This window comes from Mytilus trossulus, chromosome 4 (assembly GCF_036588685.1).
Source record: "Mytilus trossulus isolate FHL-02 chromosome 4, PNRI_Mtr1.1.1.hap1, whole genome shotgun sequence".
In the NCBI taxonomy this organism is placed as follows: domain Eukaryota; kingdom Metazoa; phylum Mollusca; class Bivalvia; order Mytilida; family Mytilidae; genus Mytilus; species Mytilus trossulus.
The window spans coordinates 93,951,616-93,968,845 of NC_086376.1; the positions used below are offsets into that span (position 1 = coordinate 93,951,616).

Consider the following 17,230-nt stretch of genomic DNA (forward strand, 5'->3'; position numbering starts at 1 on the left):
TTCGTAATAAATGTTATGTAATAAAATGTGTTTGGATTCTATGTTGTACTGTAGAGCTTGTATTTAAAGAAATTAGTTCGTTTTGAATTTTCATTTAACATTCAACCTGTAAATTTTGAGTCCACACATTATTTATATTTACTAGAAGTTTTTATGCTTATATTTCAATAGTAAGTCATTATGACCTAGAATGATTAACGATGACCGAGTGACCCAAACAAAAAAAGTAAAAATATAATAACACTGATGAAATTTTACAGTAATCATTACATTGTAATTGGAACATAATAAGTTATTGTTAGTAGTTGTGATAAACTTTCTTTAAATCGCGTGCTTAAACAAAACGTGAATTCATTAGGTCTAGTCAGTCGGAAATACATTCTATCAACTTATTATATAAATGCATATTTCGATACCTCATTGTTAGTTGTTAATTGTATACATAAAACACATAAAGCAATTAAAGGTAAAACAAGATATACAAACAAATAAGCTATAACAACAGACCACGGAGAACAGCATCCACTCCCTACGCACTCAATTAAATGGTGTCTAGCATTTAAAAAAATAATATTCAACACACCATTTTCTGCACAATGCCAGGCATATGTCCATATGAAATATCGTTTCTATGCATGTTGGCATTTACTTTTGTTGCACTTCAGTGTTTCATTTTCCCATTGTTTTCTCTTATAGTTAATGTGTTTAAGGTTGTATTCAGATTTGTTTTCTGTCAATCGATTTATAACTTTTGAACAGCGGTATATTACTGTTGCCTTTATTTAGCGAATGGGTTCAGAAATTAAAAGGAAGTGAAATTTTAAATTAACATATTAGAATAACAAATCAGATTAATGATCTCAAATTATAGACGTCATAGAGTGTTCAAATAATAGTTTCTCCGACTTTCTATGATTTTAGTCGATACCCTTTTCGCTTTTTGAAATAAATTTACATCTAAAATTATACCTTTATATTTACATTTGTTTCAAAAATACAGAATGAATTGGTAAAAACCAAACATTTCTAACATTTTAAACAAACAAATCTGTAAATGTCTGTAATATCAGGCTATAATGAACGTCAAACACTTGGACTAGTGACCATTCAACACAAATAAAGGGAGCGATATCCTTACAGAGAACGTATAATACACATTATCGCTTTTAGATTAATAGTACAGTGATTGCCAAAACGTTTGATAAGCTTGGTTGCTGGGATGAAATCGTACATCTAAAAGAACTTTTCTCGATCTCTGTCTTGAGGTCGTTTTAACATAACTATAAAACGCAAGTCGATCTTTTTATTTTTTGTGATTTATTGACCCGTCCAAAAATGTGTTAAGTTTTCTTATGTAGACGTTTTGATGAGTGAATCTTCAATGCTGTGAGTTCCACTAAACAAGTAAGTATGCATATGTATTATTTATTTATTTTTTGATTGATAGATATAGAAACAGATGCGTTTTAAATACTGATTTGAATATTTAAGAGAATTGAATACATAAAGCAGATTTAATGCATGCAGATAAATAGAATTAACCCATATAAGAATGTCCTCAAAAGTAATGACTCGAAAGAGCAAATGAAAGAAAATATTGAATAAAAGTTCGAAATTGAAAATGGATTTTTATACTTGATCTCATGATCAGATGAGTTAAGGATCAGAAGATCGTCAAGCAAAATAACTTTACGGAATAATTTCAACACATACTTGTTATATTGATCGACAAGTAGTTAACCATTTAAAATTTGAAAAGTAGCAAAAAAAATGCAATTGGAATATAAACTATATATATATTGTACTAGGCTCACGGAATCGTAACATTATGCAAAGAAAGTGAAAACGTCCTAGACAAATAGGTAAATAATAGTGGTATTTTGGTACAAACAGCTATTGTATGGATAAATACTTTTTAATTACCTATCTCTACCTTTAAAATTTGCTGTACACAGTTGAGTAAAAGTGATATTTTGACAGCTTGTATTATATTCTTTACACAATACCTAATATCTTCCTTTGCATAAAGTTCGTTAAAAGTTTTAGACAGTTGTGTGTTTTCTGTGGTTGTTTTACGTTTGAACTGATTAAAGTAACATAGTGCAATATAGTCGCGCAGAGGAATTAAAATTTTCAAAGTTGTAAGTTTAATTTTAGATTTCATAGTTATTATTTTTTTAAATGATAATATGATAAATTGAAATAATGCTGTTCAATAAAGAAAGATTGATACATATTTTTTTAATAGTTTAAAGCTGCTTTAACACGACAAAAACATTTAATTTAAATAATATACTAACAATGTGATTTTTACAATTGAAAAACCGTGAAAGCATTCTCAATTTTAAACGTAAAGAGTTATTCACTAACAAACTTATGTTAATATAATTAACTCGCCATACATTAAGAAAATGACATTTTTTTTTCTGCGTAAATTTGAAGTAGATAAAGACAACAGTAATATGACCGTTGTTCGAAATTAATAAATCGATTGAGAAAAAAAAACAAATCCGGGTTACAAACTAAAACTGAGGAAAACAAATCAAATGTGAGAGGAGAACTACGACACAACAGAAACACAACATTAAAATAAAACACACACTGAAACGAACTATAATATAACAATTGCCATGTTCCTGACATGGTACAGGACATTTTAATAAAAAAAAAATGGTGAGTTGAACCTGGTTTTGTGGCATGCAAAACCTCACGCTTTTATGACAATGTTAGTTATAACATTAAAATGACAACATTACATGATAGGACTACAATACAAATAAATGGGAGATCATAAAGGACAGAGAAAACACACGAATAGTAGTAAGTTACTGCAAATAGACTTTTACATGTAGTTTGTTCGACGAATTATGATGTTACGATTGACTAATTGTTGATTACTTGACGCCCAGTGACAGGTATGTCATGCATATACCATAAACATATATACTATGTAAATTCTCTGAAAAGTTGACCAACCGGAGGTGAAGGACAGAACATCTGGTTGGCTCAGGGTATACTAGATAAGGTGAAGTTATTTACCTTTGCACCAAGCAAACTGCAGACCCTTGTCTAGTTTCTTTAACATGCAAAGAGCGTAGCATTTCATCTATACTATGCATTGATTTAACGACACTATACCGACCGGACGTGGCTGCGTACAAGCCGCTCATCACCTCGGACGTCCTCTTTTAACAAGGGTAAAATGCTAAGCCTTGCTGAAAGAATGCCAAGTTGATCATAGTTCTATGCCCAGCTACTACGAGATGGGTGTTTTGCAGTTATGTTTAATTGTTCATTAAACGATAAACGTTGGAGAAAAACAGATAATGTACAAAAAGAAATGAGAATGGAAATGGGGAACATGTCAAAGAGATGAAACAACCCGACCAAAGTGCAGAAAACAGCCGAAGGCCACCGATGGGTCTTCAACCCAGCGAGAAAAAATCGCACCCGGATGTGGTCCTCACCTCCAAACATATGAAGGAAGTAAATGAAAAAAACAAGACCAATAAATGCCAGAGGCTCTGGCATCGGACAACCCAAAAATGCGGCGAGGTTAAACATGTTTGTGAGATCTCAACTCTTCCCCTATACTTCTAGCTAATGTAGCTATAATATTTCAATAATTAAGAATATTTGCTGCGATCACATTTTATTTTACGTCAGGCAATTTTAAAGACATTCATTTTACATTTTTTCCACATTTGAATACTGAAGAAAGTAATTGGTAACTTGATACGTTAAATATTTGAGAGGCGATCGTTTAAATGAGGATTAAACGAGATTTTCAAACATTTACGAAACTTCATATGCACACTAAACCTAAATAAGATTGTTAGTCTTTTTATCGAAGTGTTTGTATTCTATTTTATATGTTCTTGACAGTTGTATTACTTTTGGAGTGTGTTTGTCAATAAGAACTCATTATTAAACTTTTAGCTAAGATCAAAACTACCAAACTTACTCATTACATTAATTATAAATTACGGATTTAAATGCCACCAAACACAGTTTATCTGACGATAGTTGAATCAGATCTATCAATTGATTGTTGTTTGCCGGGGGAAAAGACTTTATCGCGGCAGTTTAGTCCAGAGAGTGCTGTGACGAATTTCTTCCTTTTCCTTACTATTTTAGGTTTTTCTTATAGGATTTAAATTTTTAAAGAAATTTTATTGGTGTATAAACTCGACCAATTCACTCATAAACAAATAAAGTCCGAACACAGTTTTTTATTTGTATGATGAAATGATAGATCAGACATTCCTATATCTATAAACTTCATTCCCTTGGATTGTAAACAGTTAATGAAAATAAAATAAGAGTATGTCTTAATTAGGACCCGAATGACCCCGCTCTCAAACTAAGAAATTTACTTATTACCTATTTTACGATAAATGATTTGCAGCCCAAATTCCAACTCTTTGCGTTATATACGAGTTTCATAAAATTCTGTTACCTTAAACCAAATACATATATTTCTATTTACATTTTTGTCATGTTTTCTTATTACAGACATGGCAACGTCAGCATCGTGGACTTTATGGAAGAGGCTACCACCAAGATACCAGCTAAGTGTTCGAACATTCGTTGATGAAGACGATCTAATTCGACATTCACCACCAGGATCGCCGAAAACACAGAGACGGGGATCTCCTCGACATCCTCGAAGTGAAAATAAGTCTCCAAGACCACCAATTACTTCGCCCACACCTGCCAATAAACGATCAATTCAAAATATACCTGATATCTCAGAGAATGAAAACCACATTGAAAGACCCGTTAGTCCGTCAGGATCTTATTTTCCATACAGAAAATCTGGATATATTGATCATTTCAAAACTCAACAGAGAGTTAATTCAGCTCGAGCAATGATGGTATCAGACGACCGGTCTCGTTCTCTCTCGCCAAACGGTAGAATGAGTAAGACGTCTGCTGCGGAAGCAAAAATCAATAAAGACAGTTCAATGACAACAACGGAAATCCAGCATTCAATAAAACGTTGTGAGCACCACAACAAAGTGAAAACTGGTGACGAAGATCAAGATACGTATCCCCAGTACTCTAACAAAATAGAACAAAGGAAATACCTGGTGCGAGAAACTGATGAGGGAACTATGTATATTGACAAAGGGAAAATCATCTATTTCAGAAGATATAAATCAAGTCCAGTGTCACAAACGTCCAATTTTACGCGCTATAATGATGGCGGATACCTTGCAAGTATTCGAAGAGAATATCTGACCAAACCGCGATTATTGGCCATGGGACCAAAGCGAAAAACATTTAAAGACGAAACAAAGGTGTTCGAAGAGAGAGAGAATTATAACAGAAAAGTGGCAAATATACTCGACTACTACAGCTACCCGGATGAGGATAGTATTTCGTTAGATGACCTTACTAAGTACACATCATCTGGTAGAAAAGTCAATTCTCCGCGTAAACACGCTAATATGTCGCCAAAAAATGTTAAACGGATATACTTTGCCTATCCTAAATCGGAACATGAAGTTCGTCCTGTACCAATTCCAGATATGCAGACTGATCCCGGGTCGTATTTCAAAGTCAACCAGCAATCAAAACTTCACGACAGAAATTTTTATTTGAAGACTCCCGGTCACAAATCTTCTTTCCGTGAGACAAACATACTAGATTGTGCATGTGGTATGTGTAGAATAGAAATGCAGCTCGCTTTAATGGCTCAAGCAGAGACAGAAAGTCATGCAAAGTTTCAACAATCAAAGATGCTTAAAGCTAAATCTATTAATCAGGAGAATGATGTTGCTAATAAAACTGAGATGACCGAAAGTGAACTTAAACTTGACCTTTCGTCCATGAACACAGAAGCTTCTAAAGCATCTAACATTCAGATACAAACGGACAAAAATACTACCAAACAAGAGCAGTCAGAAGCTGGGAAAGAGGGAAAGGAAAACAAACAAGAGCAAACATTAACTGTTACTATTCCCAAAATGGAAACCAACAGAGAGATAAGCGAGGTGGCGCGAGAAAACGAGGTTAATACTGAAACGGTTTAGCCATTGGAGTAGTGATTAATGCTCATCTTCCATTATGGTGGCAAGCGAAAACGAGGTTATTACTGAAACGGTTCAGTCATTCGTGTAGTGTTCAATGCTCATCTTCCATCTGATATAAGAAATACTCATAGTAACCTATACAAGTGCTATAATTGTATATAAACATTTGCCGTTTTAAAATAGTTTGTGGGAATTCGAATTTTAGTTTTGAATCATACTTGAACTATTTGACATGTGTGGATATTCAAGAAAATGATATTCAGTTAACGCTTTAAAATTCATCAGTTTTTTTACAGTGTGATGCTGCTAAACAAATAAGTAGAATTTGGAATGGTGTTCTTACGTTGTTAAATTTTGTTAGAGCTAGTGCTATTCATTTAACTGTATTAACTGATTTTTGTTATGGCATTGATCATCTTGAAATTGGTAAATAAAAAATAGGTGGAAATTTATAGGGAGAGGAAAATAAGACAGCGTGGATTTTTATTTTTATTTTATGATTTTTGTTTATTGATTTAAGAAAAGAAAAAAAATGTTTTGCCAAATTTTATTATGGTTTATTTTTGTTAGAGGGGAAAGGGGGGGGGTCAAAAATCATGAAACGTATCCGTAAAATGTAAATTACACTGCAATAATTTAACAAAATACAGCTCGTGTTTACATATTTTAAAACAAAAAAGTTATGTATTTCTATCGAATGGAAAAATACGTCCACAAATCTGTATTATGACTCAAAAAGTGGCACATGAAGGTATATTTGTTATTACATCTTTGATTTATTAATCAGGCAAAAAATAGCCATTATGCAAATTGTCAGCAACATTTCAATATGGGATCAACACTGTATAGTATGCTCTTAACGTCCAGTGGCAAATATCAGCTTTATACGTACCAACTTTTCCCTTCACTAGACGATCTGATTTTCCAATAATATTCGAAGAATTATAGAAATTTTTGTTGGTATTCTCTTCTAAGTAGCTATGTGAAAAACTGGCTTGCATATCTAAGCATTAAATCGAAGATTTATTTTGTCATATATTCCTTAAAGTTAATACCATGGCAATTAATTCATTGCTTTTGGTTGTTTTACAAAAGTGAAGATTATACGTCATTTTTATGATTTGAACTCCTACCACTGATTGTTACGATTTCAATCTTAGTTATAAAAGAAATTGAATAAGGGCTGATGGACCACAGACTATGGGCCAGTATGTTTAAGCCATTTGTAGCGAATTATTCTCCGATTCTCTGTGATTCCTTTTTTGCTACCAAATTATTAGTCTTTTTACAATTTCGGTGGTCTTGAACTTTTATATAGTATACTTATTCTGTGTAGATGTTTTTTTTTCTTATTTTGCAACGGTTTGTTATATATTATAAAGAGATTTGGCTTTATGTATTTGTTATAGTGATTTTGATCTCTCAAGAAATGTTTTCAAATGAATTTTAGTTAGTAACAGCACTACGATGCCTGTATAAGCGAAAACAACAGCTGGTACAGTCGTCATAACATTTCTCATATGGTTTAGCAATCAGTCATCTTCTTGTAGTCAACTGATAAAAATATTTAGTTAATCTTAATGGTTCCCTAATATAGATGAATATTTAAGATGGCATATAATCTATAGAAAATGATTCCAAGGTTTTTGAACATGACCTCTAATGGGATGTTTTCATATGATGACAGTACAAGAGAAAGCTGGCAGTCTTGGGAGCGTTAAATATCCATTTGCAAAAACTGTCTTTATAGAAACACTATTCCTACAAAAAAGAGAATTAAAAAGACTGTTTTGACAGAATGCATCTTTTACTGGCCAAGGGTTACGATCCACTCCACTCCTCTCCAGCTAGGAGAAGAGTGGATCGTAACCCTTGGCTAGCGAAGATGGACAGAATGATGACCTTGAAGAGAGAGGGACTTGATAATACAAGGTCAAGTGTTCATACTTGTAAGTCTAGTTACGTTCAACAGACACTAAGATCATTAATGTGAAGTGTTTACGACGTATATATCTATTTCTTCATTTTCCTTTTCCTGGTTTGGCGCATTATAGAATGTATTACAGTCGAACTTTTATCAAGTACATGTATTAATACATGTTATAAACTATGCGTGTTATTTATCTTGTGTACAAGATTTAAGTTTGTACAAATTATAATTTGTAGTATTTTTATCCAAAGCTAGAAATCTGACCTCCAGTGGCTTTCATTGGTCGGTTGATGGCCACACTGTGTGATTGTTCGCATATTTGTCATGATGTCTTTATGGGTAGCTGTTTCATTTGGCAACTATATCACATCTCCTTTTTTTATATGTTGATTGGACAGGTGCCTTGAAATTTGTGATGTTTTTATGTGACGTGGTCTGAATTTTATTTTTTTAATCCTTTCATCTTGTTATTCTCTATAAAAAAAAATTGTAGAAGATATGAATCCACAGCCACAGGTACTTGTTTCAGAATTTATTTTTCCTATATACCTTAATATAACTATGTTTATAGGGGGATCTGAGACAAGTGCCTGTGTTCACGGTCCTGTAGTAGTGGATCCAGAACTTTTTATAAGTGGGAGGGGACATTGACTGCCTTAAGAGGAGGGCCGCTCCAATCATGCTTCTGTTATTCCCTATGTAATCAACCAAAATTTCCCCACAAATGGGGACCAAGCCCCCCGCAACTCCCCTTTGGATTCGCCTTTGTCCTAAACCTTAATAATCCTGACTGCATGGCAGAGATCTATATATTTTGTCAGGTGTGTGTGATGTTCTACATATATGAAATTGAGATAAAATGGTCATATACATTTTCAAATCCATAGCTTATAACCGTACTAGATACCACTAAATCATGCATTGCTTAATTGGTTTTTTTTACCGAATACGTCCGTCTGAAATCCATGATATAATTTAACTTGGCAAATAAATATAAAAAAGAAGATGTGGTATGATTGCCAATGAGACAAATATCCACAACAGACCAAAATGACACAAACATTAACAATTCCAGGTCACCGTACGGCCTTCAACAATGAGCAAAGCCCATACCACATGTAGTCAGCTATGAAAGGCCCCGATAAGACAATGTAAAACAATTCAAACGACATATTTTACATTTCTTTGTTTTTTAATTCTGACAATTATTTTTTTTCATTAAAAGCTCATAGGAGGCTCACATGACAGGGGGTCGTGATATATTTATGCAATATTGATATTTATTGTATCATGATTGCAATATTTTTGTTATCTTCAAGGAAATGCATCTAGTGTGTTCTAATGAAATACATCTAACTGTGTTCTAATGAAATCTTCTGTGTTTGGTTAAAAATTGATTTTATTGTTAAAATAAAGCTTTTTAAGGATTTTCGCTACTTTTTTTTTAAATAACAAAAAGGACTGCTATAAATTGATAGTATATAAATAAAGGAACGATTAAAGTAGAAAAAATGAAGGATCAATGTGCTTTTTTTAAGATAATGGAAATTGTAATTTTGGCGGGAAATGATTCTCTCTATATATGTACAAAATAGCACAAACACTATGTGAAATTCATCTATACCCTTTATTAACTCTCGCACACACAATAATATAGTTTATCCCAATATTATTGACCAATGGCAATGAAATAAATTTGCTTAATCAAACAAGCTGTCTTTCAATTTTGCATTGCTCATTGCTCACATCTTGACCTTCTGAGCATACTTCCCCTAGTCAAAATTCCCTATCTACTACCACGTTCAAGATAGAATTTGTGTCACGCTTGGCTTATATTGGGTCGGTATATTTGGACAGGTTATGGCTAAATTAAACAGTCAATATTTTCATAGATTGTAGTTTTCATAATTTTGGCCAAATTGCTTAACTGCATTTTATCCTTTTACTATTGTTGGCAATGGCGGAGGTGATAGTCATATCATAAAAAATAAGAGTAGATGCCGTAAGGATCTCTTCGGCTGGGTCTGGTTGAAGAGGGTCAAGCAGTTTCAGAGTTGCATAGTCTTCATTTTTACGATGATGGAGTTCGTGTGACGAAAATAGCACCATGTGAGCAAAATGACCTAAATTTTAAAATATAGTATTTCGATTTGTCAAGTTAGCGCCTTTCTTAAATTTTGATGAAGGGTTTCATTAGTAAGAATAAAACATATGTGTTTTATGTATTCAGTTATAATTGAAATAGAGATAACTTTCGGCAGGCGGACATGTAAAAATAAACTCGGTATAATTTCTTGTCTTTGGACTAGCCTCTTCGTTTTTCACCATACCCTTTTCAACAGGTTCAAATTTATATGAAGGTTTCCAGTCTTCAGAACAACAGACATGACAGATGAGCCCTATATTCAGAAATCTCTATATCACGTGAAGATAATCAACATCATTTCCAGTCACCTGTATACACCTTTCAGTATTTGTCGGATTCTCATACCTGAAATGGGCGAGCTTTTTGAGGGGAGGGGGTGAAAAAATAACCAATAGTTTGACCTGACGTGTGTACAGAACGTTCCTTTTCCGTCCGATTTGATACAAATTTGTATGAATTTTTCTATTAATCAATACATTGAAGAACGAGTTCAATAATCAGAAAAACGTATAAAAGAGGGATTGTTTCTCCATGGAAAATGAATTTAAATAACCAATAAAAAAAATTGTCGTCATGATTGAGCCAAAATTTATAATCCGATCAACTTCACATTTTGATGAAGGTTTTCGCTAATCATGTTAAATGGGGTTTCTTACGTTTATTAGTGTATTTAGAGTGTCCTCTTATCATTATATCATCCACTTAGAAAGGGTCAAAATATATCAAGGCCCATTGCAATCCAAAAAACATAATCATGATAATATATATTTGAACAACCAAATTTAAGGCAAATTTGAAATATATGTCGGATCGTCTGAAATTAACGATACCACTTTAGTACTTGTCATAATACATGTAATAGTCTGAAGTTCATGCAATGGTAGTCACCGTATTTGATCAAACAAAAATGACATGCAAATACGAATAAGATGAAATAATATCGATTTAAATTAAAAAATATTTCAGCATATCAACTGGCATGACTGGTCTTCGTCAGTGTCGATATTTTATTTTCAAATAGAAATTAAATAATCAGATTTTGTTTTCTACTTTCACTCACATATTTAATGTTTACTGTAGTTAATACCGCTATCCATATAAGCTACCTTTTATTTTTATCAATAATTTATTCATCACTTTATAATACTGAAATTTGGTGAAAATACTAATAATTGGACAAAGGTTTACTTCGGTTAGTTGTTTCAAAATAATTTTGATCACTTTATCATGCTCATGAATAAATAGTTTGTTTCGTGTTATATAATATAACGGAAGTAACAATACTGCCACCCAGAGATGCACCCAGAACATGGCAATGTTTACAATACAAAACATCAATAAAAAATTAGCAATTTATTAACTTTGAGTTACGACTTCATAAATCATTCACATTTACATACCCGCTTTTCACAAATATATAAAGATAAATATATTATATGCACACATTTATCACATTTAAGACACAATTCAGTCATTAATCACTTCATCTGCTGCTCAGCAAGTAGTTGCCTCCCACCGAAATCAAATAAATGTCCTGGAATTGATAATCTGGAATCGGAACTTGGCGAAAGTTTATGTTTGTCTCTACGTGAACGAGACGGATGTGGCTTTGGCGATGGATGTCTTCTAGGATCATCGTACCATAACGTATCGTCTGGTACCTCCAATTCAACCGTGTCAATGTCTAAAGCGGAAGTGTCTGTCCCTTCCGGAGGACCACATACTTCTATACTTTCTAACCATGTTTGACATTTTTTCGTCGTTTCGTCTATACCGTCCTGGGTCCTCAAGCCTATATCCTGTGGATCAGTGTCTGCTAAACTCAATGTCATATCACAGTCTGGCAGATCCTCGGTCTGAATACAATATTCACTTCTTGTTCTGTGTATTCGCGCTCGCGTTCTTTTCGTTGGACGACTTGAACGTACATATGAACTTGGCTGGGGTCCAACAGGGGAATTTTTCGATCCTCCTTCATCTGATGACGTTTGAACTTTCAGATCTAACCAACATGGAGGTTTAGGTCGTGTGTTGGTCATACCGATTGATATACCTGATCTTGATTTCTGCATTATATTTACATGTTCTTTTGATCATTTACTCCATTTTATTCATTTTTAACAATCCTGTTTACTAAAACATGAAATGATGTAATACTCCTTTTTGTGAAGAGGTTAAATCCTCTAAAATACTTGAATACAGCGGATATGAACTGACATTTGTAATATAAACAATTGTTTATTTCAAAGATAGATGCACCATTTTTAAGCAAATGATAATTCTAAAAATAACACTGTGGATGTGAAAAGTTGCCAGTACATTACTAAAATGTAATTATTCCAGGTTAATCATACACAACGTTGAAACGTTAATCCAATACTCATTCCCAGTGCCTCTGTTAATTAATCCCATAATCTCGATGTGCGAGTGAAGGTGAGCAATTAAACTGTTGTTGTCAGAAATCTGGGTCATTCCCGTTCGTGCATCAATCACATGGGGCGATTAGGGTTACACGTGCGTAAACAACACTGATTTCCATACATCCATTCACAAAGATTAATTAACTACAATCTATTTCTGCAACTTCTGTTCTCATTTAACTTTTATAGTAAGTGTGGTGTTTATAAAAGGTGTGCAGCGGAAGTGCAGACGTTAAAATTGGCACCTCCTCGCCTGAACAATACATGCGTATTAGTTTACACACTTCTGTCTTTATCATTAAGTCTTTGTCTGTTCTAGCGATATATTTTGTTACCACTGCAGAAGTTGATGATTTACCGACTTCTTAGTTATTTATTCTCTCCTTCGCGTCAATTTTTTTCACCTCGATATTTTTTCTTTGTTTTCTTGTGGTTTGTTGTAGACGTGATTTTCGACAAAGTGGATTTAAATTAATTGCATTAGTACATGTTGCAACTGTATTAGATAAACGAATAGGAATCGAAGAACATCGCCAAATGATTCATTATTCTATGGCTAGCCTAATCGTGCACAATGGCTGTGTATGCATATTTTTTTCCTATATTCTCATAATTTGTTGATTGAATTTGTGAGTTTGAATAAAAACAGTCGTAATTCATATCATGGGTCAATAGAAAATTCCTCATTATTGTCATGTTTCAGTTTTGATTTCGGACCTTTCAAATTAAACTATTAAACGTGGAACAACTCTTGATGATGAAATGTGAAGAAGGGCTTCTAGAATATAGACAACAATTTTTGGTCATTTAATATGTATTCGGGTTCAGGCTCGTGAAATCATTTCAAAATCAGGTTGATGATTATAAGGTTATAGATAACTGCCTTTCTTCGTTCCTTTAAAGTAGATGTGCGATTGACGGCTTAACAGAGATAGATGTTTTTGATGGGTGCCAGAATTTATTTAGAACTGAACTTTCATTTTTTTCATTTTTTACAAAAATGTAGTTTTACCCATATGTGTCATTTGAAGTAACAGCAGCAATTTATTGATTGATCGATGGTTGTTGCTTTTAACATCCAGTGGCAAATATTTCATGCATGTTCGGGACGATAGGGCAATGTAAGGTTCACGAATGAACCAGTGACCTACCTTATTGACTAAAGATCTCACAAGGAAATTCACATTAAGGTTGTTTCTAATCTGTTCAGCCGTTTTAAAGGAGAGTATTGTTTAGAACAATAACGCAAACTTATAGAAAAATAAGTAGATGTGCTATAATTGCCAATGATCGAGACAACTCTCCAACAAAGATCAAATAAAATAGATGTTAGTAATTATAGGCTACCGAACGGACTTAAAGAATATATAAACATTCGTACCGTTTATTCGGCTATAAGTATTCCGACTTGAAAAATGTACAACTATTCAATGTCTCGCCTTCTTCACTACTCCTTGATACCATCTTGATAGACCTAAATATAAAGCTTTATTACAACTGTACATAAACTCAACATTAACCAAGAAAATGAAACATTGATCAATGAACCATGAAAATGAGGTCAAGGTCTGATGAACCATGCCAGGCAGACATGTACAGCTAACAATTCTTCAATATTACAAATATAGTTGACTTATTGCTTATAAATAATGAAAAACAGACCAAAACACAAACACTTAAAACTTAGCAATGGACCGTGAAAATGAGGTCAAGATCAAATGAAACCTGCGTAACCGACACATAGATCATAAAATATTTCCATATACCAAATATAGTTGATCTAATGCATAAAGTATTAGAAAAATAGACCAAAACTAAAAAACTTAACTTTGACCACTGAACCATGAAAATGAGGTCAAGGTCAGATGACACCTGTCAGCTAGACACGTACACCTGACAATCATTCCATACACCAAATATAGTAGACCTATTGCATATAATATAAGAAAAACAGACAAAAACACAAAAACTTAACTATAACCACTGAACCATGAAAATGAGGTCAAGGTCAGGTGACACCTGCCAGTTGGACATGTACACCTTATAGTCCTTCCATACACCTAATATACTAGACCTATTGCTTATAGTATCTGCGATATGGACTTGACCACGAAAACTTAACCTTGTTCACTGATCCATGAAATGAGGTCAAGGTCAAGTGAAAACTGTCTGACAGGCATGAGGACCTTGCAAGGTATGCACATACCAAATACATTTATCCAATTACTTATAATAAGAGATAATTTAACATTACAAAAAATCTTAACTTTTTTTTCAAGTAGTCACTGAACCAGGAAAATGAGTTCAAGGACATTAGACATGTGACTGACGGAAAGTTCGTTACATGAGGCATCTATATACAAAGTATGAAGCATCCAGGTAATCTACCTTCTAAAATATAAAGCTTTTAAGAAGTGAGCTAACATCGCCGCCGCCGCCGCCGCCGCCGCCGGATTACTATCCCTATGTCGAGCTTTCTGCAACAAAAGTTGCAGGCTCGACAAAAACCATATACGGAAAACATACCGGTAAAACAAATATGACAGACATGAACAAAGGACAACCACTGAACTTTATACAGGCTTTTGGCTTGGGACAAACACATACCAAATGTATTTAGGCAGAGTAACATTTCATTTGCAATGGGCCTTACTGACAAGATCGGTACGAGGCACCTAAAAAAACATTATAGAGCACCAATTCTATAGCTTTATTGTTGATATTCATCCCCACGTGTACTAAATTAGTTTTAGATTAGTTTTATTGGTATAGAAGAACATTCTTGGTATTCCTAAACAGAAGAGTATATAGACAACAAAATTTTCATTTACCTGAGTGTGTATAATATGACGTATTTTTTTTCAAAGTTGATGTTTTTTTTCTGAAATTGTTTAACACTTCACAGCGGTATAATACTTTAACTTTAATTATTCCTCCCTTATTTTTATTACCTTTTTATTTAAATTGAAATATAGATCAAACGTATTCGTTTATTGTGTGTTAATTTGACTGTGTTGCTACGTTTTTTGATTGAGTTAAGCCATTCCAATTGATATTTTATAGTGTGTCTTTCTATGATGTTCAGATAAGGGTGAAGGTTTGGTACAATTAAAACTTTTAATCCCGCTGCAATTGTTTGCACCTGTCCTAAGTCAGGAATCTGATGTTCAGTAGTTGTCGTTTGTTTGTGTGGTTAATAAATGTTTCTTTTTTTATATATGGATTAGACCGTTGGTTTTCCCGTTTGAATGGTTTTACACTTGTAATTTTTGGGGCACCTTTATAGCTTGCTGTTCGGTGTGAGACAAGGCTCCGTATTGAAGACCTACCTTGACCTATAATGGTTTACTTTAATAAATTTTGACTTGGATTGAGAGTTGTATCATTGGCACTCATACCACGTCTTCCTATATCTATTAAAACAAAAGAAACATGCATAGCACCGAAAGAATATTTCTCGTAGTTAATTACTGAAATTTAGTTCAAAGTCAATAACAATTAACGAATAAAAAGTATCATTCATTACACATCCAAAGGGTTTAGCGTAAACGCACCGTGAACAGTCTGATAAAAGCTAGACCTTGTGTAATGCCAAAATATCAGTACGGTATCGACATTATGTAGAATTATTAGTTCTCATTACTTCACAAATATAGCTAGCCTGATGTCAACATTTCCGAAAACAAAATCTATGTTCATACCAATAAAAACAATATTTAAAGTCATATTAAACGAGTGACCGGTGAAAAATAATGTTATTCCAATTCTTGAACCAATGCATACAAACATCATAAACTTAGTCTTCAATGCACGATTTATCATTTATTTCCCATAAACGTGTTTAACATGTACAATCAGATAATAGTCAGCTTATTTTAAGGACCGTCCATGCGTATTGCGATCACCGGATTTTTACGAGATGGGTAACACTGAGGTCAATTCTTCTTCTTCTTCCAGTAAGCGGCCACCGTCAACTGGTTGACTATTCTGCCACATTTATGGAGTGCGCGCATGTATAATTTTTTAAAATTTAACAAAAAACAAAAACTAGGTGAATTTTATTATATACAAGTGCAAATAAAAACATGTCAATTTAATTACTGACGGACCTGAGCCTTGAAAGATCCAGGACTCGGAGCAGAGACCTAAGTTACAGTTGGGCAAGGTATTCCACTCTCTTAATTGTTCTAGGATAGAACGACTCCTTCCGAACTGTAGTTTTGCATGATGGAATTCTGAATGCTTTTTCGTTGTTATTCCTGGATGGAAGTTCAGTTGGTATCAGTTTATTTGATGTATCAATTTTTACAAAGTTGTTATTAAGCTTCTACATCATTATCAGTCTGCTCTGTTTTCTTCGTTCTTGTAGTGTAGTCCATTCTAGATGTTCAAGCATGTCACTAACAGATGAAGTGTTGTGGTATCTGTTAGTAACATACATTGCTGCGGCCTCCTTTGGACCATGTCCAATATATGAATATCATTTTGCTGGTACGGGTCCCATACTGAACTAGCATATTCCAATGTTGGTCTGACGAGGGACACATATGCTTTTTCTTTTATAGACTTGCCAGTTAGAGATGTTTAACCAGAGACATGTTACTGTATATATATATGTCTCTGGTTTAACATACGGAAAATATGTAGTGGAATTGCTTGCTGGAAGCAATTAAAATAAAGTAAACTTTTCTTAATA

General features: G+C 33.5%; 2 protein-coding genes across 3 annotated transcripts; one reads left to right on the forward strand and one right to left on the reverse strand.

Moving 5' to 3' along the window:
• Positions 1-1,201: 1,201 nt before the first annotated feature.
• On the forward strand, positions 1,202-6,556 carry LOC134716362 (uncharacterized). 2 transcript variants are annotated; one of them, XM_063579323.1, is made up of 2 exons: positions 1,202-1,404; positions 4,516-6,556. In XM_063579323.1, exon 2 carries the CDS (start codon positions 4,518-4,520, stop codon positions 6,036-6,038), a length of 1,521 nt encoding a protein of 506 aa, XP_063435393.1. In that variant the 5' UTR covers positions 1,202-1,404; positions 4,516-4,517; the 3' UTR covers positions 6,039-6,556. The 2 variants fall into 2 exon arrangements, with proteins under 2 accessions (XP_063435393.1, XP_063435394.1); XM_063579324.1 differs by lacking the exon at positions 1,202-1,404 and adding an exon at positions 2,001-2,141.
• Positions 6,557-11,452: 4,896 nt separating this feature from the next.
• LOC134716363 (uncharacterized) lies at positions 11,453-12,793 on the reverse strand. Its single transcript, XM_063579325.1, has one exon. The coding sequence runs from the start codon at positions 12,184-12,186 to the stop codon at positions 11,593-11,595; it is 594 nt and encodes a 197-aa protein (XP_063435395.1). The 5' UTR covers positions 12,187-12,793; the 3' UTR covers positions 11,453-11,592.
• Between the last annotated feature and the right edge of the window lie 4,437 nt (positions 12,794-17,230).

What these genes read in the sequence shown, in the direction of transcription:
- LOC134716363 (XM_063579325.1), bottom strand. Translation starts at nt 12,186, where the DNA reads ATGCAGAAATCAAGATCAGGTATATCAATCGGTATGACCAACACACGA.
- LOC134716362 (XM_063579323.1), top strand. Translation starts at nt 4,518, where the DNA reads ATGGCAACGTCAGCATCGTGGACTTTATGGAAGAGGCTACCACCAAGA.